The sequence below is a fragment of the Ovis aries genome, chromosome 7 (genome assembly GCF_016772045.2).
Source record: "Ovis aries strain OAR_USU_Benz2616 breed Rambouillet chromosome 7, ARS-UI_Ramb_v3.0, whole genome shotgun sequence".
Classification (NCBI taxonomy): Eukaryota; Metazoa; Chordata; class Mammalia; order Artiodactyla; family Bovidae; genus Ovis; species Ovis aries.
Genome location: NC_056060.1, coordinates 22,528,143 through 22,551,051, shown reverse-complemented (window position 1 = coordinate 22,551,051; position 22,909 = coordinate 22,528,143). Strand labels below are relative to the sequence as shown.

The 22,909-nt window shown below is 40.3% G+C and overlaps 2 gene segments (V, D, J or C); both read left to right on the top strand.

The window, feature by feature from the left end:
• The first annotated feature begins 4,307 nt into the window (after positions 1-4,307).
• On the top strand, positions 4,308-5,387 carry LOC132660105 (T cell receptor alpha variable 26-2-like). The segment is given in 2 exon segments: positions 4,308-4,427; positions 5,017-5,387. Coding segments are annotated over 2 exon segments (411 nt in total).
• Positions 5,388-19,954: 14,567 nt separating this feature from the next.
• LOC132660104 (T cell receptor alpha variable 27-like) lies at positions 19,955-20,865 on the top strand. The segment is given in 2 exon segments: positions 19,955-20,126; positions 20,348-20,865. Coding segments are annotated over 2 exon segments (564 nt in total).
• The last annotated feature ends 2,044 nt before the right edge of the window (positions 20,866-22,909 follow it).

Below are 22,909 nucleotides of genomic sequence, written 5' to 3'. Positions count from 1 at the left end.
GTCCATGGGGTTGCTAAGAGTCGGATACGACTGAGAGACTTCACTTTCACTTTTTACTTTCCTGCATTGGAGAAGGAAATGGAAACCCACTCCAGTGTTCTTGCCTGGAGAATCCCAGGGACGGGGGAACCTGGTGGGCTGCCATCTATGGGGTCGTACAGAGTCGGACACGACTGAATCGACTTAGCAGCAGTAGCAGCAGCAAATCAAAACTACAATGAGATATCATCTCACACCAGTCAGAATAGCCATCATCAAAAAGTCTACAAACAATAAATGCTGGAGAGCGTGTGGAGAAAAGGGAATGCTCTTGCACTGTTGAGGATATGAATTGATACAGCCACTATGGAAAATAGCATGGAGGTTCCTTAAAAAACTAGGAATGAAACCACCATATGACCCAGAAATCCCACTCCTAGGCATATACCCCGAGGAAAACAAAACTGAAAAAGACACATGTATCCCATTGTTCATTGCAGCACTATTTACAATAGCTAGAACCTGGAAGCAACCTACATGTCCATCAACAGATGAATGGGTAAAGAAATTGTGGTACATATTCACAATGGAATATTACTCAGCCATAGAAAGGAACACATTCTAATGAGGTGGATGAACCTAGAACCTATGATACAGAGTGAAGTAAGTCAGAAAGAGAAAGATAAATATCATATTCTAACACATGTATTCAGAATCTAGAAAATTTGTAATGAAGAATTTATTTACCAGATAGCAATGGAGAAACAGAGAGAGAATAGACTTATGGATGTGGGGAGGGGGGAGGAGAGGATGAGATGTATGGAAAGAGTAACGTGGAAACTTACATTACCATATGAAAAATAGATAACCAATGGGAATTTGCTATATGGCTCAGGCAACTCAAATGGCTCTGTGTCAACCTAGAGGGGTGAGATGAGGAGGGAGACGGGGGGGAGGTTCAAAAGGGAGGGGGATACATATATATACCTATGGCTGATTCATGTTGAGATTTGACAGAAAACAACAAAATTCTGTAAAACAATTATTGTTAAATTTAAAAAATAAATAAATGTTTTAAAATCCATGCAGGATTTTTTATAAATACAGGCAAGGTTATTTTAAAATTTGTATGAAAAGACAGCAATACTGGAAAAGCTAAAGTAACTCTTTAAAAAAGAAGAAAATAGAAGCCATCAGTCTACCTGATTTCAAGCTATAGCTGCAGTAATCAAGATTGCACATAATTTGATTGGGATTCTGTTGACTTTTTGGATTCATTGGGTAAAACTGATAATCTTAACAAATGGAGTCTTCTAATTCATATGATGTCCTGTTCATTTCTGCAGGTTCCCTTTACTTTCTTTTATTAATGTCATAATTTTTATTCTAGAGGACTTTCATATTTTATATTAAATTATTTAAAATTGATAAGTGGTGTTTTAATTTAATTTTCCAGAGATTTTTGACTGAAAGGGCTTCCCAGTTTGTGCTAGTTGTAAAGAATCTGCATTCTAATGTAGGAGGCACAAGAGATGTCGGTTCAATCCCTGGGTCAGGAAGATCCCTAGAGTAGGAAATGGCAACCCACTCCAGTATTCTTGCCTGTAAAATTCCACAGACAGAGGAGACTGATGGGCTAGAGTCCATGGGGTGGCAAAGAGGTGGACACAACTGAGCATACACGATTTAACTGAAAAGTAGAAATAAAATTGATTTTTGTGTTTAGTGACTTTGTAGCTTGTTTATAGATTCCTTTGTATATTCTACCTACACAGATGTGTCACCTATGAATAAAAATGGCCTGCTTCTCCCTTTTCAAACTTAATACATCTAATTTCCTTTGCATAACTTGATACTAGAACCTCCAGTATGATAGTAAACAGAAGTAATGATAGTGAATCTATCTTATTTATTACCTTAGACAGAGCAATATTGAATTTGGATATTTTCATTGGTATCCTTTATTAAATCCAGGATTTCTCTTCTATTTCTGGATTGTTGAGAGTAGCCATCATGCAAGCGTTGGCCTTTTATGAAGTCCTCTAGTTTTTATGAAAGTAAGTTAAGTACATTATTTTCATTTTCATTAAGCAGAGGAAGATAACCTTACTCCATATGGGCCAGAGATAATAGAATCTTTTAAATTCAAGACTCTGAAAAGAGCCAATACATATTTTAAGATTTTCCAGAGCCAAATAGAGTGATTTTTTGGTTTTCAATAATATTTAAAATGCTACTTTGTAACGGCCCCTACTGTCTTCTAAAAAATAAAGACAAACCAGCAAACAAAAAAGTTGTTATTGCTTTTCTTCTGCCTTTGCTAATATAATCAAACAACCTACTTTCAGTTATTATTTGTTCTTATATTTTCAGTAGCAGTGCTTGTGGCTTATCTGTGTGTGTGAGAGAGAGAGAGAGATTTGCCACAGAATAAGTAGGCTCTCAATGAATATTCAATGAGCATGATTACTATGACATTCACTCCCATATCTTCAGAGTCTGATTTCCCCCACCCTAAGCCTGGGATATTTGTTGCCTATTGCTGAATTTTGTCCACAAACATAACTGTGAATTTATTTTGTTGGAGTCTTTTGTTTAACACGTTTTCCATATAATTGAACAATTGCATTTAGAAATATTTAAAGAGTTCTTCAACATAACTTCTGCCACTAAATTCATGAATGATAAATCATCCAGTAATTCAGGATACAGGCAATCTGAGTGCCTAGTCTGGACCAACTTCTATTTTAAACATTGAATAGTATGGACTTTTGAACTACCGTCACAAATGAGAAGCTTAGGGATAAAAGGAAAATTAAATAGAAACCAACAACTGAGAATCATATGCTGAAATAAAGCAATGAAAAATAATTAAACTTTCACAGAGCTATGGAAACAAAGATAAGTACAGAGATATTACAACTAAGATGTAAAGCGAAAGTCACTCAGTCGTGTCTGACACTTTGTGACACCATTTTCATCCATGGAATTGTCTAGGTTAGAATACTGGAGTAGGTAGCCTTTCCCTTCTCCAGGGGATCTTCCCAACCTAAGGACTGAGCCCAGGTATCCCACATTATCAGCTGAGCCACGAGGGAAGACCAAGAATCCTGGAGTGGGTAGCCTATCCCTTCTCCAGTGGATCTTCCCAATCCAGGAATCAAACCAGGGTCTCCTGCATTGCAGGTGGATTCTTTACCAACTGAGCTATCAGGAAAGCCCTGCAACTAAGATACATACCTTTCTGAGGAGTCTTTCAAAAGATTGCTGGCTGACTTTTGGTCTTGGTTTATTTTATTTTAGATCTTTTATTCAGTCACAAGATGGGGCTGCTTCATCTGGAAATAGCGGTCTTTTCTGGGAAAAGGGAAGGGAAGCTTGTTTTCAGTAGGTATTCCACAGAGAAAGGAAAAATGGCATGCTTTCTTCCCTTTTAGACATCTTGTAGTTTGTAATCCTTTGTTGAGTGTGTGTGGTCAAGGATTAGGGTATTTTAACACTAGTCTAAACCCTTTCCATGAACCTCCCTAAACACTGATTTCTCTATTTCTCTTCTCTGTTATCCCTTCCCTTCCCTAATCTTTATGCTCTTTTTTCCTTCCCTCCTCCAACTTTTCTACCAGCCTCATCCACCTCCGCCCTGTCCCACCTTGTTTGCTTTCCCTTCTGTCTTTTCTGCGTGCCTCAGCATCCTTAGTGTACCTACAAGCATAGGCCTAGAGAACATGAGGATTAAGGACAACTGTTCAAAGAAAATGAGGTGAACACCATCGGAGTCATCAGTTCCTATATCAAGAATGGATGCATTGAGAAATTTCTACCTAGAGGGCAGTAGATGCTTGAATCCAGGGACCTTTATAGGAACTCTGAACCTGAGCTCCAGAACGTTTAACTTTTAGTCTCAACATTATTAATTTTTCCTGCCCTCCCTGAGCACATCATTGCCTACTTTGGAAACTCACATACATTTTCCAGAATGTGGATAGGAATTTTCATCTCCTTAAAATACAGTGCTCAGTTCAGTTTTCTAGGATTAATCAGTGCTTTCCACAAGCTTCATAGGGCATCAGAAAATTTCTTTAAAAACACAAATGATGAAACAATGGTTGTGGATAGACACAATATTGTGTTTGGTGTTCCTCGTCCAGAGCCAGACTTTAAACTTCACAGGGATGACAGTGGGCACTGTGTGAGCTGGGGATGACTCTCCTTCTTTTGGGGACATGACTAAAACAGAGGAGGAACTGCACAATCATTGGCTGAGAAGGTCCTGGCAACAAGATAGTGGTACCTGCACTGGTTGTAAGTCTCTACTAGCAGCAGTTGCTTCTGTTCTCTGGAACCTCTTTATCCAGGATTAGACACAAGCCTGAGCTCTGAGCCCACGACCCTGGTTTATCCTTGAAGTATGAGGCTGGTGACTGGGGTAACTGTGCTTCTGACATTGGGTAAGTGTTCTGTGTCTGCAAGGGATGATTTGAAACTGAAGGACCGTGAAGGGTCATTTGCTCTCTTCTCCTCTCCCTGTGCTTTATCCAGCATTATAGTGATGGAACTGAGAAATGATCTCTGGGTTTGTCAGGGAGCACAAGCTTCTACTGGAGTAGGAAATGGCAACCCACTCTAGTTAGTATTCTTGCCTGGAGAATTCCATGGACAGAGGGGCCTGGTGGGCTATAGTCCATGGGGTCACAGAGTCAAACACGATTGAACAACTAATACACTTGCACACACAAACTTCTACATGACAGGTCAAATTATCTATGATCCCAGAAGAGCACTTAGCAATAACTAGGTTGTAAGAAACCTCCGGAGTTATTGAGCCAAGGACCCATGAAATAAAGCCTATGGAGTTTCTATTCTTGCCATGTGTCTTTGGTCTCTATATAATAAGCATCAGTGATATGCTGGCAGGACAGAAATGAAAACACTGGAGTAGGGCGTAGGTCCAGACAGTTATGGGAATATTGTACACTTGATCCACAGAATTACACTGATTTGTGGTCAGGGGATAATTTTATTTTCTTGACTCTTTAGGGATTATGGTTGATGTTGAGATCACCCAGCTCAGTTCCATGGATTGTGCTGAAGGAGAGGATGTAAACCTTCCTTGTAACCACTCTACCATCGATGCATTGGACTATATACATTGGTATCGGCAAACTCCCAATCAGAGTCCACACTATGTCATTCATGGCTTCCGAGACACAGTGAACAGCAGCATGGGCTCTCTAAACATAGCTTCAGACAGAAAGTCCAGCACCTTGGTCCTGTCCCAGGTCACCCTGAGAGACACCGCTGTGTACTACTGTGTCCTGAGAGAGGCACACTGGGACAGATGGGGCTGCACCTGTGCAGTATCTCTCTGGTGGGAAGAAGGGGGGGACACAGTCGGGGAACAGGCATGAGAGCAAATCTAGGGTCATCTGGAAGGAGAGTCAGAAGAGCAGTAAGAGAGGAGAAAAATGAAGAGAATAGAAATGGAAGAAGATGGATAAAAACAGAAGAAAAAGAGGACAAGGAAGAAGTGCTTCATTGGTTCATGTGGCTGAGACAAATTATAAGAAGAATATTAATTTTAACATAGAAATGAAGTGAAGAGGTGTTAATCATTTATCATGGCTCCTCTTCGTGTCAATAATATTGGTTTCGGTATATTAGCCTCCACATAATAGATGAGGAAAATACAAATTGTCCCACAGACTTCTTTCCTTTGAACCCAAGGCAAGTCCAGACTCTGAAAATCACATTATTATCATTGTTCCACTTAATAGAAACAAATTCTTGTCCTGAGAAAAATTTCAAAATTTTTTGTTGTTAGTCTACAACATGCATAGATGTGATGAAGCTATTTTTTGGAAAGAAACAAAAATCAGGTGAACATTAATTTATTTTTATTTATCTAGAAACCCCTTTCCTATAAAAGAGTTTTTATCTGTTTTTTATATTTCTTGAGTAACACATGGGGCTTCCCAGGTGGGCTCAGCAGTAAAGAATCCACTTGCAATGCAGGAGCCACAGGAGACGTGGGTTCTATCCTGTGTCAGGAAGATCCCTTGGAGGAGGAAATGGCAACCCAAACCAGTGCTCTTGCCTGAGAATTCCATGGATGGAGGAGTCTGTTGGTCTACAGTCCATAGCATCGCAAAGAGTAGGACATGACTGAAGTGACTTACCAAGCAAACAAGCAACACATGGGCTTCCCAAGCGGTTCAGTGGTAAAGAATCTGCCTGCCAATGCAGGAGACACAGGGGATTTGATCCCTGGGTCAGGAAGATCCCCTGGAGGAAGAAATGGCAGCCCACTCCAGTATTCTTTTCAGAAAAATCCCACGGACAGAGGTGCCTGGCGGGCTATGGTCCATGGGGTCACAAAGAATCTGACACTGATAGCTTATGGTGAACAGTATGGGATTCATGATCTCCAGAGAAGAAAATTTAGCTTCAGGATCAGAGGCCAGGCTTGACCACTCAAGGCTCTTGTGTGGCAGAAGTTTTATTACAATGAAAAAGGACAGAAAAAAATTCTGACAGACATCAGAAGGGGACAGACAGTGCCCCCCTCACTAATCTTAGCAAGGGAGCTATATACTTTTCAATTGGTTATTACAGTAAATCAAAAGACTGTAAAGGTTTTATCAGACCCACTCCCAGAATGTACATTTTAAGACAATGGAATTAGAATTAACATTAGAAAGATCTTACCAGACCACTCCCACGATAAGCATTTTAAGATAGCAGGATTAGTCAGAAGATTCTTAAGGAGAAACACTCCTCCAGCAGGACACGTTGTTCTCATATAATCATTGGTACAGAGTTTAAGGAAAAACACATTCTTGAGCAAGATGAGCTGTTTTGTTGTATAATCATTCAGTTCAGTTCAGTTCAGTCGCTCAGTCCTGTCCAGCTCTTCGCAATGTCATGAACCGCAGCATGCCAGGCCTCCCTGTCCATCACCAACTCCTGGAGTTTGCTTAAACTCATGTCCACTGAGTCGGTGATGCCATCCAACCATCTCATCCTCTGTTGTCCCCTTCTCCTCTGGCCTTCAACCTTTCCCAGCATCAGGGTCTTTTTCAAATGAGTCAGCTCTTCACATCAGGTAGTCAAAGTATTGGAATTTCAGCTTCAACGTCAGTCCTTCCAATGAACATTCAGGACTGATTTCCTTTAGGATGCATTGGTTGGATCTCTTTGTAGTCCAAGGGACTCTCAAGAGTCTTCTCCAACACCACAGTTCAAAAGCATGAATTCTTCTGCACTCAGCTTTCCTTATAGTCCAACTCTCACATCCATACATGACTACTGGAAAAACCATAGCCTTGACTAGACAGACCTTTGTTGGCAAAGTAATGTCTCTGCTTTTTAATACGCTATCTAGGTTGGTCATAACTTTTCTTCTCTGCTATATAATCATTAACTCTGGGCTTAAAGAAAAAAAGCAAGAACAAAACGTTTTCTGTGATTAAGACTAAGGAATAAAGAAAACAATTGTTTGTCCTTTTCTCCTCCCTTTCTCCTCATTAGGAACCGGACTTCTTATCAACCTACCTAAGAATTAACTCTCTCAACACGGCTGGGTCGACTCAGTGAGCACACACACACAGAGAAGCAACGCATAGATCCATCTCATCATGAAAGTCTCAGACAGACCAAAAGTGAAAGCCTATGGCTCATTCCACCACAGCTCCCATGGTCCTCTGAGAAAACCAGTTCTGATAGTTTATGATACCAGCCTATTCTGTTTCAATTAAGTATGTCTTTGCAGATCATTTTATGCAACTACATACACATTAACAGGGTTTCCCTGGTGGCTCAGTGGGTAAAGAGTCTATCTGCAGTGCGGGAGAACCGTGTTCAATCCCTGGCTTAGGAAGAGCCCCTGGAAAAGGAAATGGCAACCCACTCCAGTATTCTTGCCTGGAGAATTCCATGGACAGAGGAGCCTGGTGGGCTACAGGCCATGAGGTCGCAAAGAGTCGGACACGACTGAGTGATTAACACTATACATTAACACATACATGCACTCATATACGTGTACACATACATGGACATATAGAATTTGCCATGTAAACTGGATTATTTTAATTTTTCCAACTTGCCTTTTTATTTTCATTTAATAGTGTCCTGGAGCTATTTCTATAATTAAAAAATATAAAGAGGCATACTTTACCCTTTTTGATACTGATTTAGTACTTTGAAAGATTTTGTTATTTAATTAATTATTATCTTATTAATGCATATGTGTTTCTGTTTCTTTGCTGTCATAGAGAATGTTGTTTTATACATCTATGTACATACAATTTTTATGTATGTAGCAGTGTCTATTTAATGAAATTTATGAAATTGTAATTGCTATGAAAGTGAAAGAAAGTCACCTTTTTCCTAAAGAAGTGAAAGTGAAAGTTGCTTCGTCATGTCTGACTCTATGTGACCCCATGGACTGTAGCCCACCAGGCTCTACTGTCCATGGGATTATCCATGCAAGAATACTGGAGTGGGTTGCCATTCCCTTCTCCAGGGGATCTTCCTGACCCAGGGATCAAACCGAGGTCTCCAGCATTGCAGGCAGATTCTTTATCTCTTGAGCTACCTAAGAAACCTAAAGAAAAGCACATGTAAATGAAGACAGTGACCATTTGCCCTCCAAATGGTTTAAACAATTATACTTCTATTAACAGTGAACGAGCAGGTACATTTTGCACTCTCCACAAATTGGGAATTACTGGTGTTTTTATTTTAACAATCCAAACATACTTTACCTACATACATTTTTTTGAACCCTAGTGCTTTTGAGCAACTTTTTCTCTATGAATTGGCACTCTGTTATTTAACACTGGTCATATACTTATTTCTATTTTTTGATCACTTTTCTTTAAGGTTTTCTTTTTATATTTGTAGAAATTATTTCTATATCTTAGTATTTTGATTTTATATTTTTGCATATTTTATTCTAACATACAAGCTTTTACTTTGCTTATGTATAAATGTGGTTGTCCTTAATTCATTGTCAAGTATGTATTCCACTTTGACTTCAAAGTAATGCAATGCAGGAGACAAAAAGGACTGGGTTTGATCCCTAGATCAGGAAGCTCCCCTGGAGGAGGAAATGGCAACCCACTCCAGTATTCTTGCCTGAAAAATCCCTTGGACAGAGGAGCATCGCAGGCTACAGTTCATGGAGTTGCAAAGAGTTGGACATGACTGAGAGACTTTCACTGCTGCTTACTGATCCATGCCATATGACTCAGAAAATATGATACAATTTCATTAAAAACACAGCACACTTTCATCCACAAATGCACTTTACAGACACTTCACTGCTCAACATGCTTGTTGAGGATACCAGAAATGATAAGATGATATGTTCTTTATCTTCTGTTATCTTAGCTAAAAATGGTAAATTTTATTTTTATTTTATTTTTTAAACTTATTTTTTGTTTTTAATATAAATTTATTTATTTTAATTGTAGGCTAATTACTTTACAATATTCTATTGGTTTTGCCATACATTGACATAAATCTGCGACGGGTGTAAATGTGTTCCCCATCCTGAAGCCCTCTCCCACTTCCCTCCCCATACAATCCCTCTGGGTCATCCCAGTGAACCAGCCCTGAGCACCCTGTATCATGCATCGAATCTGGACTGGCGATTCGTTTCACATATGATAATTTACATGTTTCAATGCCATTCTCCCATATCATCCTGCCCTCACCCTCTCCCACAGAGTCCAAAAGACTGTTCTATATATCTGTGTCTCTTTTGCTGTCTCGCATACAGGGTTATTGTTACCATCTTTCTAAATTCCATATATACGCATTAGTATACTGTATTGGTGTTTTTCTTTCCGGCTTACTTCACTCTCTAAATAGGCTCCAGTTTCATCCACCTCATTAGAACGGATTCAAATGTATTCTTTTTAATGGCTGAGTAATACTCCATGGTGTATATGTACCACAGCTTTCTTATCCATTCATCTGCTGATGGACATCTAGGCTGCTTCCATGTCCTGGCTATTATAAACAGTGCTGCGATGAACATTGGGGTTCATGTGTCTCTTTCAGTTCTTGTTTACTCAGTGTGTATGCCCAGCAGTGGGATTGCTGGGTCATATGGCAGTTCTATTTCTAGTTTTTTAAGGAATCTCCACACTGTTCTCCATGGTGGCTGTACTAATTTGCATTCCCACCAACAGTGTAAGAGGGTTCCCTTTTCTCCACATCCTCTCCAGCATTTATTGCTTGTGGACTTTTAGATAGCAGCCATATAATGAGTGATGTTGAGCATCTTTTCATGTGTTTGTTAGCTATCTGTATGTCTTCTTTGGAGAACTGTCTGTTTAGTTCTTTGGCCCATTTTTTTGATTGGGTCGTTTATTTTTCTGGAATTGAGCTGCAGGAGTTGCTTGTATATTTTTGAGATTAATTCTTTGTCAGTTGCTTCATTTGCTATTATTTTCTCCCAATCTGAAGGCTGTCTTTTCACCTTGCTTATAGTTTCCTTTGTTGTGCAGAAGCTTTTAATTTTAATTAGGTCCCATTTGTTTATTTTTGCTTTTATTTCCAATATTCTGGGAGGTGGAATAAATCCTGCTGTGATTTATGTTGGAGAGTGTTTTGCCTATGTTCTCCTCTAGGAGATTTATAGTTTATGGTCTTATGTTTAGATCTTTAATCCATTTTGAGTTTTTTTTGTGTGTGTGTATGGTGTTAGAAAGTGATCTAGTTTCATTCTTTTACAAGTGGTTGACCAGTTTTCCCAGCACCACTTGTTAAAGAGATTGTCTTTTCTCAATTGTACATTCTTGCCTCCTTTGTCAAAGATAAGGTGTCCATAGGTGCGTGGATTTATCTCTAGGCTTTCTATTTTGTTCCATTGATCTCTATTTCTGTCTTTGTGCCAGTACCATACTGTCTTGATGACTGTGGCTTTGTAATAGAGCCTGAAGTCAGGCAGGTGGATTCCGCCTGTTCCATTCTTCTTTCTCAAGATTGCTTTGGCTATTCGAGGTTTTTTGTATTTCCATACAAATCTTGAAATTATTTGTTCTAGGTCTGTGAAAAATACCGTTGGTAACTTGATAGGGATTGCATTGAATCTATTGATTGCTTTGGGTAGTATACTCATTTTCACTATATTGATTCTTCCAATCCATGAACACGGTATAATTCTCCATCTATTAGTGTCCTCTTTGATTTCTTTCACCAGTGTTTTACAGTTTTCTATATATAGGTCTTTACTTTCTTTAGGTAAATATATTTGTAAGTATTTTATTCTTTCCATGGTGAATGGAATTGTTTCCTTAAGTTATCTTTCTGTTTTCTCATTATTTGTGTATAGGGATGCAAGGCATTTCTGTGTGTTGATTTTATATCCTGCAATTTTACTATATCCATTGATTAGCTCTAGTAATTTTCTGGTGGAGTCTTTAGGGTTTTCTATGTAGAGGATCGTGTCATCTGCAAACAGAGTTTTACTTCTTCTTTTCCAATTTGGATTCCTTTTATTTCTTTTTCTGCTCTGATTGCTGTGGCCAAAACTTCCAAAACTATGTTGAATAATAGTGGTGGCAGTGGGCACCCTTGCCTTGTTTCTGACTTTAGGGGAAATGCTTTCAATTGCTGAGGGTTTGTCATATATAGCTTTTATTATGTTGAGGTATGTTCCTTCTATTCCTGCTTTCTGGAGAGTTTTTATCATAAATGGATGTTTAATTTTGTCAAAGGCTTTCTCTGCATCTATTGAGATAGTCATATGGCTTTTATTTTTGAATTTGTTAATGTGGTGTATTACATAGATTGATTTGTGAATATTGAAGAATCCTTGCGTCCCTGGGATAAAGCCCACTTGGTCATGATGTATGATCTTTTTGATGTGTTGTTGGATTCTGATTGCTAGAATTTAGTTAAGGATTCTTTGCATCTATGTTCATCAGTGATATTGGCCTATAGTTTTCTTTTTTTGTGGCACTTTGTCTGATTTTGGTATTAGGGTGATGGTGGCCTCATAGAATGAGTTTGGAAGTTTACCTTCTCCTGCAATTTTCTGGAAGAGTTAGAGTAGGATAGGTGTTAGCTCTTCTTTAAATTTTTGGTAGAATTCAGCTGTGAAGCTGTCTAGACCTGGGCTTTTGTTTGATGGAAGATTTCTGATTAGACTTTCAATTTCTGTGCTTGTGATGGGTCTGTTAAGATTTTCTATTTCTTCCTAGCTCAGTTTTGGAAAGTTGTACTTTTCTAAACATTTGTCCATTTCTTCCACATTGTCCATTTTATTGGCATATAATTGCTGATAGTAGTCTCTTATGATCCTTTGTATTTCTGTGTTGTCTGTTGTGATCTCTCCATTTTCATTTCTAGTTTTATTGATTTGATTTTTCTCCCTTTGTTTCTTGATAAGTCTGGCTAATGGTTTGTCAATTTTATTTATCCTCTCAAAGAACCAGTTTTGGCTTTGTTGATTTTTGCTATGGTCTCTTTTGTCTCTTTTGCATTTATCTTTGCCCTAATTTTTAAGATTTCTTTCCTTCTACTAATCCTGGGGTTCTTCATTTCTTCCTCTTCTAGTTGCTTTAGGTATCAGTTCAGCTCAGTTCAGTTGCTCAGTCATGTCGAACTCTTTGCGACCCCATGAATCGCAGCATGCCAGGCCTCCCTGTCCATCACCATCTCCCAGAGTTCACTCAGACTCATGCCCATCGAGTCCGTGATGCCATCCAGCCATCTCATCCTCGGTTGTCCCTTTCTCCTACTGACCCCAATCCCTCCCAACATCAGAGTCTTTTCCAATGAGCCAACTCTTCGCATGAGGTGGCCAAAGTACTGGAGTTTCAGCTTCAGCATCATTCCCTCCAAAGAAATCCCAGGGTTGATCTCCTTCAGAATGGACTGGTTGGATCTCTTTGCAGTCCAAGGGACTCTCAAGAGTCTTCTCCAACACCATAGTTCAAAAGCATCAATTCTTCGGCACTCAGCCTTCTTCACAGTCCAACTCTCACATCCGTACATGACCACAGGAAAAACCATAGCCTTGACTAGACGGACCTTAGTCAGCAAAGTAATGTCTCTGCTTTTGAATATGCTATCTAGGTTGGTCATAACTTTTCTTCCAAGGAGTAAACATCTTTTAATTTCATGGTTGCAGTCACCATCTGCGGTGATTTTGGAGCCCAAAAAGAGTTAGGTTATTTATTTGACTTTTTTCTTGTTTCTTGAGGTATGCCTGCATTGCTATGAACCTTCCATTTAGTACTGCTTTTACAGTGTCCCACAGGTTTTGGGTTGTTGTGTTTTCATTTTCACTCATTTCTATGCATATTTTGGTTTCTTTTTTGATTTCTTCTGTGATTTGTTGGTTATTCAGTAGCGTGTTGTTCAGCCTTCATACGTTGGAATTTTTAATAGTTTTTCTCCTGTAATTGAGATCTAATTTTACTGCATTGTGGTCAGAAAAGATGCTTGGAATGATTTCGATTTTTTTGAATTTACCAAGGCTAGATTTATGGACCAGGATGTGATCTATCCTGGAGCAGGTCTGTGTGAGCTTGAGAAAAATGTGAAATTCATTGTTTTGGGGTGAAATGTCCTATAGATATCAATTAGGTCTAACTGGTGTATTGTATCAATTAAAGTTTGTGTTTCCTTGTTAACCTTCTGTTTAGTTGATCTATCTGTAGGTGTGAGTGGGATAATAAAGTCTCCCAGTATTATTGTGTTATTGTTAATTTCCCCTTTCATACTTGTTATCATTTGTCTTACATATTGCTGCGTTCCTATGTTGGGTGCATATATATTTATAATTGTTATATCTTCTTCTTGGATTGATCCTTTGATCATAATCTAGTGTCCTTCTTTGTCTCTTTTCACAGCCTTTGTTTTAAGGTCTATTTTATCTGATATGAGTATTGCTACTCCTGCTTTCTTTTGGTCTCTTTTTGCATGGAATATCTTTTCCAGCCCTTCACTTTCAGTCTGTATGTGTCTCTTGATTCAAGGTGGGTGGGTCTTGTTTTTGTATCCATTCAGCCAGTCTTTGTCTTTTGGTTGGGGCATTCAACCCATTTACATTTAAGGTAATAGTTGATAAGTATGATCCCGTTGCCATGAACTTTATTGTTTTGGGTTCGAGTTTATTCTGTGTTTCCTGTCTAGAGAAGATCCTTTTGCATTTGTTGGAGAGCTGGTTTGATGGTGCTGAATTCTCTCAGCTTTTGCTTGTCCGTAAAGCTTTTGATTTCTCCTTCATATTTGAATGAGATCCTTGCTGGGTACTGTAATCTGGGCTGTAGGGTATTTCTTTCTTCACTTTAAGTAGGTCCTGCCATCCCCTCCTGGCCTGAAGAGTTTCCATTGAAAGATCAGCTGTTGTCCTTATGGGAATCCCCTTGTGTGTTATTTGTTGTTTTTCTCTTGTTGCTTTTGATATTTGTTCTTTGTGTTTGATCTTTGTTAATTTGATTAATATGTGTCTTGGGGTGTTTCACCTTGGATTTATCCTGTTTGGGACTCTCTGGGTTTCTTGGACTTGGGTGACTCTTTCCTTCCCCATTTTAAGGAAGTTTTAAACTATTATCTCCTCAAGGATTTTCTCATGGTTTTTCTTTTTGTCTTCTTCTTCTGGGACTCTTATGATTCGAATGTTGGGGCATTTATCATTGTCCCAGAGGTCTCTGAGATTTTCCTCATTTCTTTTAATTCGTTTGACTCTTTCACTCTCTGATTCATTTATTTCTACCATTCTATCTTCTACCTCACTTATCCTATCTTCTGCCTCCGTTATTCTACTGTTACTTCCCTCCAGAGTGTTCTTGATCTCATGTATTGCATTATTCATTATATATTGACTCTTTTTCATTTCTTCTAGGTCCTTGTTAAACCTTTCTTGCATCTTCTCAATCCTTGTCTCCAGGCTATTTATCTGTAACTCCATTTTGTTTTGAATATTTTGGATCATTTTCACTATCATTATTCAGAATTCTTTATCAGGTAGATTCCCTATCTTTCCTCTTTTGTTTGGTTTGATGGGCTTTTATCCTGTTCCTTTACCTGCTGGGTATTTCTCTGCCTCTTCATCTTGTTTATATTGCTATGTTTGGAGTGGCCTTTCCGTATTCTGGCAGTTTGTGGAGTTCTCTTTATTGTGGAGTTTCCTCACTGTGGGTGTGATTGGACAGGTGGCCTGTCAAGGTTTCCTCATTAGGGAAGCTTGTGTCAGTGTTCTGTTGGGTGGCGCTGAATTTCTTTTCTCTGGAGTGCAATGAAGTGTCCAGTAGTGAGTTTTGAGATGTCAGTGGCTTTGGTGTGACTTTGGGAACCCTGTGTATTGAAGCTCAGGGCTGTGTTCCTGTGTTGCTGGAGAATTTTCGTGGTATGTCTTGCTCTGGAAATTGTTGGCCCCTGGGCGGTGCTTGGTTTCAGTGTAGGTACGGAGGCGTTTGATGAGCTCCTTTCAATTAATGTTCCCTGGAATCAGGAGGATATCTTTTTATCTTATTTTTTTTTTGGGGGGGGGGGGATGTTAGTTCTAAAAGGTCTTGTAGTTCTTCATAAAGCTGTTCAACTTCAGCTTCTTCATCATTACTCGTTGGGGCATAGACTTGGATTACTGTGATATTGAATGGTTTGCCTTTGAGACGAACAGAGATCATTCTGTCATTTTTGAGATTGCACCCAAGTACCACATTTAGGACTCTTTTGTTGACCATGATGGCTACTCCATTTCTTCTGAGGGATTCCTGCCCTCAGTAGTAGATATAATGGTCATCTGAGTTAAATTCACCCATTCCAGTCCATTTTAGTTCGCTGATTCCTAGAATGTCGACGTTCACCCTTGCCATCTCTTGTTTGATCACTTCCAATTTGCCTTGATTCATAGACCTGACATTCCAGGTTCCTATGCAATATCGCTCTTTACAGCATCGGATAAACCAGAGATCAAATTGCCAACATCCGCTGGATCATGGAAAAAGCAAGAGAGTTCCAAAAAAACATCTATTTCTGCTTTATTGACTATGCCAAAGCCTTTGACTGTGTGGATCACAATAAACTGTGGAAAATTCTGAAAGAGATGGGAATACCAGACCATCTAACCTGCCTCTTGAGAAATCTGTGTGCAGGCCAGGAAGCAACAGTTAGAACTGGACATGGAACAACAGACTGATTCCAAATAGGAAAAGGAATACATCAAGGATGTATATTGTCACCCTGCTTATTTAACTTCTATGCAGAGTACATCATGAGAAATGTTGGACTGGAAGAAACACAAGCTGGAATCAAGATTGCTGGGAGAAATCTCAATAACCTCAGATACGCAGATGACACCACCCTTATGGCAGAAAGTGAAAAGGAACTAAAGAGCCTCTTGATGAAAGTGAAAGAAGAGAGTGAAAAAGTTGGCTTAAAGCTCAACATTCAGAAAACGAAGATCATGGCATCTGGTCCCATCACTTCATGGGAAATCAATGGGGAAACAGTGGAAACAGTGTCAGACTTTATTTTGGGGGGCTCCAAAATCACTGCAGATGGTGATTGCAGCCATGAAATTAGAAGATGCTTACTCCTTGGAAGAAAAGTAATGACCAACCTAGATAGTATATTCAAAAGCAGAGACATTACTTTGCCGACTAAGATCCGTCTAGTCAAGGCTATGGTTTTTCCTGTGGTCATGTAGGGATGTGAGAGTTGGAGTGTGAAGAAGGCTGAGGGCCGAAGAATTGATGCTTTTGAACTGTGGTGTTGGAGAAGACTCTTGAGAGTCCTTTGGACTGCAAAGAGATCCAACCAGTCCATTCTGAAGGAGATCAGCCCTGGGATTTCTTTGGAAGGAATGATGCTGAAGCTGAAACTCCAGTACCTTGGCCACCTCATGGGAAGAGTTGACTCATTGGAAAGGACTCTGATGCTGGGAGGCATTGGGGGCAGGAGGAGAAGGGGACGACTGAGGATGAGATGGCTAGATGGCATCACGGACTCAATGGTAGTGAGTCTGAGTGAACTCCAGGAGATGGTGATGAACAGGGAGGCCTGGCGTGCTGCGATTCATGTGGTCGCAAAGAGTCGGACACGACTGAGCGACTGAACTGAACTGGAGTCAGGAGTTCTCTGGTGTTCTCAGGATTTGGACTTAAGCCTCCTGCTTCTGGTTTTCAGTCTTATTCCTACAGTAGCCTCAAGACTTCTCCATCTATACCGCACTGATGATAAAACATCTAGGTTAAAGATGAAAAGTTTCTATACAGTGAGGGACACCCAGAGAGGTTCACAGAGTTACATGGAGAAGAGAAGAGGGAGGAGGGAGATAGAGGTGACCAGGAGAAGAAGACAGGGAATCAAAAGAGGAGAGAACAAGCTAGCCAGTAATCACGTCCCTATGTGTTCTCCACAGTCTGGATCCCTCAGAGATATTCACGGAGTTTCCCAGAGAAGAGAAAAGCGAGGAAAGAGACAGAGATGGCCAGGAGGATAAAGCGGGGGATCAAAAGGAGAGAGAGAGATCCAGCCAGTAATCAGTTCCCTAAGTGTTTTCTACAGTCTGGAACACACAAAGAGATTCACAGAGTTGAGTAGAGAAGAGAAGGAGGAGGGAGGAGATAGAGGCGACCTGGTGGAGAAAAAAGGAGAGTCCAAAGGGGAAGAAAGAAGTCAAGCCAGTAATCTCACTCCCAAGTCAAAATGGGTACTGAAGACTGGGTTCTTAAACGTACAAAATTGATAGCAAATACCAAAAAGCAAAGTTAAAAAACCTAGAGTAGAGGTTGGAGTCTCAAAAATACAATATTTTTTTTAAAAAAAATAAAAAACACAGTCACAAATATTATAAAATATATATATATGAAGTTTGCTTTCAAAAATAGGGGGGTTTTTTGCAAAGTAATAGTAGGTTATAAAAATGAAAATTAAAGGAATAATAGAGGACTTGAAAATAAAAAAAAATTAAAGAATGACACTAGTAAAACTCTATCGAGGACTTTCTCTGGTGTTGTTGTGGACAGTATGGGGTCAGTTCATTTTCAGATAGTTCCTTGATCTGGCTTATACTTCTCAAGATCTATAGGCCCCATCCTATGTAGTCGATGCTAACTACAGGGTTTTAGTCTATTGCACCTATCACTTCCAAGGTGGTTCCCTCTGTTTTAGCTTCTTTTGTTTGCTGGTCTCTTCAGTGTCTAATTTCCACCCTGACACAAGGGGGCGGTGGTGGATGCTTTTTTAGGCTCACTTGTTCAGTCGTGCTGTGGGGAGGGAGGAATAGTGCAAACAAATAACACTGGCATGTGTGGGGAGTGCTCGCAGTGACTCGGCCACACTGGGTTTGCACCCACTCAGGGCGTGTGTACTTTCCCAGTCTACACTGCTCAGGCTCTAGTTTGCTCTGCCGGGAACTGTCTGAGGCAGGCCCTGAGTTGCATGCACTTCCCAGGTCTAAGCAGCTCAGGTTCAGGTACTCAGGTACTCCTCAACGGCGCAGACTCAGTTGGGCCTGCATTTTGTGCCCTTCCCAGGTCCGAACAGCTCAGGTGACCAGGTGTTTGGTGAGCGCAGGTGCTGTGACTTATCGCCTCCCCGGTCCCTGCCACTCAGTTTTCTGGGTGTACAACCGGTGTACAACCGGTGTACCTTCTCAGGCAAATGTCGACTGTCCAGAATCTCAAGAAGTCTTGGTTAGCAACAAAGCCTGCTTGCAGTGTGGTAGATGATGCCTCTGGAGTCATGATTGTCCCCTTCCAGCTGTGGCTGCCCTTGCCTGCCTGTCTCTGGTGGGGGATGAGCCAGTCTGCAGCCGGCTAGCTCTGCTCAGTCCTTTGTTCTGTGAGCAGGCCTGGCGGTGTCTTAGGTTAGAGCTTTTCGCAGGGTAGCTATCCCACAGTCTGGTTTGTTATCTCAAGTTAGTTCCCTCAGCTTGGCCTCGGGGGCATTCAGGCCCGGTCCTTACTCTAAGCAATGCAGCCCTCACTTGCTAGTGGCTGATGCAGGCGTCTGTGCTGCTTCTCCTCTGGGAGTTGCCTTAGGCACATAATCTGTGGGTTTTAATTATTTATTTATTTTTCCTCCCGGTTATGTTGCCCTCTGAGGTTCCAAGGTTTGCCACAGAGTCACCAATGGGACTGTTACCTGGTGTTTGGAAACTTCTCTCTTTTTTAAGACTCCCTTCCCGGGACAGATTTCTGTCCTTACCTCTTTTGTCTCTCTTTTTACCTTTTATATTTTTCCTACCTCTTTTCGAAGACAATGGGCTGCTTTTCTGGGTGCCTGATGTCCTCTTCCAGCATTCAGAAGTTGTTTTGTGGAATTTACTCAGCGTACAAATGTTCTTTTGATGAATTTGTGAGGGAGAAAGTGGCCTCCCTGTCCTATTCCTCTGCCAGCTTAGGACCACCTCCTAAAAATGGTAAATTTTAAAGGGCATATTTTCATGTCTGACCAGGTCACCGACTTATTTAAATCTTGATACTTGTGCATACCAAACGAAATTGGGAGAAACAAAAGTATCATTGAAAGTAGGGATATCACTTTTCAGTAAGGATATTCTGACATTTCCCTTCCCTGCTGCAGGTTTCTTAGCCTAGAAAAGGTGAAAACATGACTTCCCCACATTTTAAGTAGATTTAAAATGAAAGAGAAATTAACCTTGTGATATTAGGCTACTGTTATATTTTTTACTATCTGAAAGTGACTGGAAAAGCCCTGGAGTCTGCCAAAATTTTAATTAGGGTCAAGGAAGGACTCAACAGAGCAGGTTTCAAAGGACAATGGTGAAAAAGAAAAAACCTATTCTCTACTTGTACTTTAATGGGTTCAATCTGTTAAACTGTCAATAAGAAGAATAAAAAGAAAGCAAATTACTTTTTTTACCTCTCCACAGGAGGGTAGTATTTCAAAAGGCAAAGTCCTTCCCAGAATCATAGTTTGGGGTTGGATGAAACGGGAGTGGGGGTGGAGGGTGAATGATTCAATTGGCTGACACACAGAGGTCTGTACCTTTTTGCTGAGATCAAAGTGGGTAGCAAGTGTTACTATAGCCTAGAAAAGCCTCTTTCAGGTGGGAATCTTTCAAGGAAAACTAAAATCAGGGATAGTAGCCACCAAATGATAAGAAGAAAAGATGCTCCAGAAACTCTTGGTGTTGGTCTTTTGGATTCAACTGGCATGTGAGTTTGAGAAGTTACTGATTACATGAACAGAAAATCCTCAGCAGATGAAAAATAACCTTGAAAGCAGGTTATTTTATGGTAAAGAGTGAAAGGTAGTATTAGGAAGGAAAGAAGAAAGGGAGAGAGCAAGAGAGGAAAAAGGGAGAAAATAATCATTTAGGGTTGGGAAGGAGGCCCTAATTCCCTTCCCTGCTGCATTCTATTTTGTTTCTAAACAGGGGAGAGCACCCATCAGCTGGAGCAGAATCCGAAGTTTCTACGTATCCAGGAGGGAGGAAATGTCACCGTGTACTGCAACTCCTCAAGCACCTTCACCTTCTTTCAGTGGTACAGACAGAAGCCCGAGGAAGGGCCTGTCCTCTTGGTGACATTAACTAAACCAAAAGAAGTGAAGGAGCAGAAGAGAATAAGGGCTGAGTTTGGTGAAGCAAGAAAGGATAGCTCGCTTCTCATCACTGCAGCCCAGCCTGGGGATGCGGGCACCTACCTGTGTGCAGGGGCACAGTGCTCCAGGGTCTCCTGCTGCCTGCACACAAACCCTGCTGCAGGCCCCCAGCCACGCAGCTGCCTCACTCCTCCAGCTCCACCTCACACATCTTTTCTCACGGAGGAGAACCGTTTCTGCTGCCTTTCCAGAACATTTCCCACATACTCTGGAGGACAAGATTCATCTGCTATAAGACAAACTTCTGGAAATGAAACTAAGTACTCAAGTGAGTGGGCTTCCCAGTGGTAAAGAATCTGCCTGCCAATGCAGGAGATGTAAGAGACACAGGTTTGATATCTGGGTCTGGAAGATCCCCTAGAGTAGGAAATGGCAGCCCACTCCAGTATTCTTGCCTGGAGAATTCCATGGACAGAGGATCCTGACAGGCTATAGTCCATGGGGTAGCAAAGAGTCAGACATGACTGAGCACATGGGCATGCACGCACTTAAGTGAGTAAAAATAAAGGTTTACAAAATATCATATATTAATGCATATACATGGAATCTAGAAAGATGGTACTGAGGATCCTACATGAATTACAGCAAAGGAGACACAAACATAAAAAACAGACTTTTGGACTCGGGGAGAAGGAGAGGATGGGATGACTTGAGAGAATGGCACTGAAACATATACATTGCCATATGTAAAATAGACAGCCAGTGGGAGTTTGATTTATGACACAGGGGCCCAAAGCTGATGCTCTGTAACAACCTGGAGAGATGGGGTGGGGAGAGAGGTGGGAGGGTGCTCAGAAGGGAGAGGACACATATACACCTATGACTGATTCATGTTGATGCATGGCAAAATCCATCATAATATTGTAAAGTAATTATCTTCCAATTAAAATAAATTAATTAACTTAAAAGTATTTACAGCTTCTCAGGGTAGGCAGTAAGGGTGAGAAGAAAGTCAATATGGAGGATATCAGACACAGTACATCCCAAAGACCATGACAAGGAATGGTTAGTACAAGGAGACAGAAATAAATGATTTTGCAGCTTTATGCAGTTACTGAAGCTTCTTTATCCCCAGTCTGCTAAACCAGAGTAAAAGGCAGAAGTGCAGTAAAAATTAATTAGAAGAACGTTCCTACTTTTTGATGGAAAATGGCCCAAATGTACTCCAGTAATATCCAACTGTGTTCCCAAAGCAACATTCCCACTAGATGGTCCTGAAACCACTTAAGCATTAACTGCAGTAGCCTGTATTTGCTCAGAATTTGCTTGGGGATTATGGTTTGCATAACAGATACCAACAGCTTCAAGTTTTCAAGGCCAGAAGAAGCTGGAAGCTGACAGCTTCCTCCATCTGGCAAGTCCTCCACTGGCCCACTTTTATACCTGAAGCATTCCCGGTTGTTCTTAAAACAAGATAATATAATACGAAGCACATAGGTTTTGAAGTCACAATATCCCAGATTTGAACCTGGGTCTTTGAATCCTGTCTTTGCGATTTTCTTGTTCTGTGTCCTTGGGCAATTATTCATCCTCATCTAAGCTTCCTTGTAAATACAGGTTAATAAAAACACCTATCTTGCTAAGTTGCTATGAATTAAATGAGACAACATTTAAAAATGATATGAAGTCTCAAGTGCAATATGTACTCAATAAATGCACCTGTAAATGACATTGTTATCAATTTTTCTAAATAAATACTTTCTCTACTGTGAAATTTCAACTGACTTCTCAAGGAGGAATAAGCTAGCCTCTGCCAAATATTCTGAATTCTCATTTTAGTAGTCAGGGAGGCAGACACTGTGCGTTGCCTATCTAATCACCATTCGCTTCTGCTTCCTTCTTAACAGAGCTTTCAATTTTGATTTGCACAGCTGTATCCCCAACTTTAAAAAGAATAACCACTACATTTCACATCTTTTCTTACAATGAGGGGTTGCATATAGCATAGTTCTGACCAATGAGTCATACTCAGAAACATGCTAGGGATTCTCTGTAATGTTTTTGCTCTTCTGGTACAGGCACCATAACTCCCTGTCCCCTTTCCAGTGATTTTCTTCCTGAAACATGGAAGTGATACCTCTATCGTGAAGGAAAACACAATCATAAACTCCCTCCCTAATCCCATGCCTGATCACCTTTTAGATACCAGGTCAAATCCCTCCCCCAGATTTGCGTGTATAGGAAAATTTTTAATAAACAAGTTTTTGGTTGAATTTCTTTGCTACTTACAGCTAAACATAATCCTAACTGTAGCTGGATGACATAAAATGGCTTTGTGATTTTGTGTGCACGTGAAAGAGTGATACAAATAAGTACTATATTTTTAAAAGAAGGG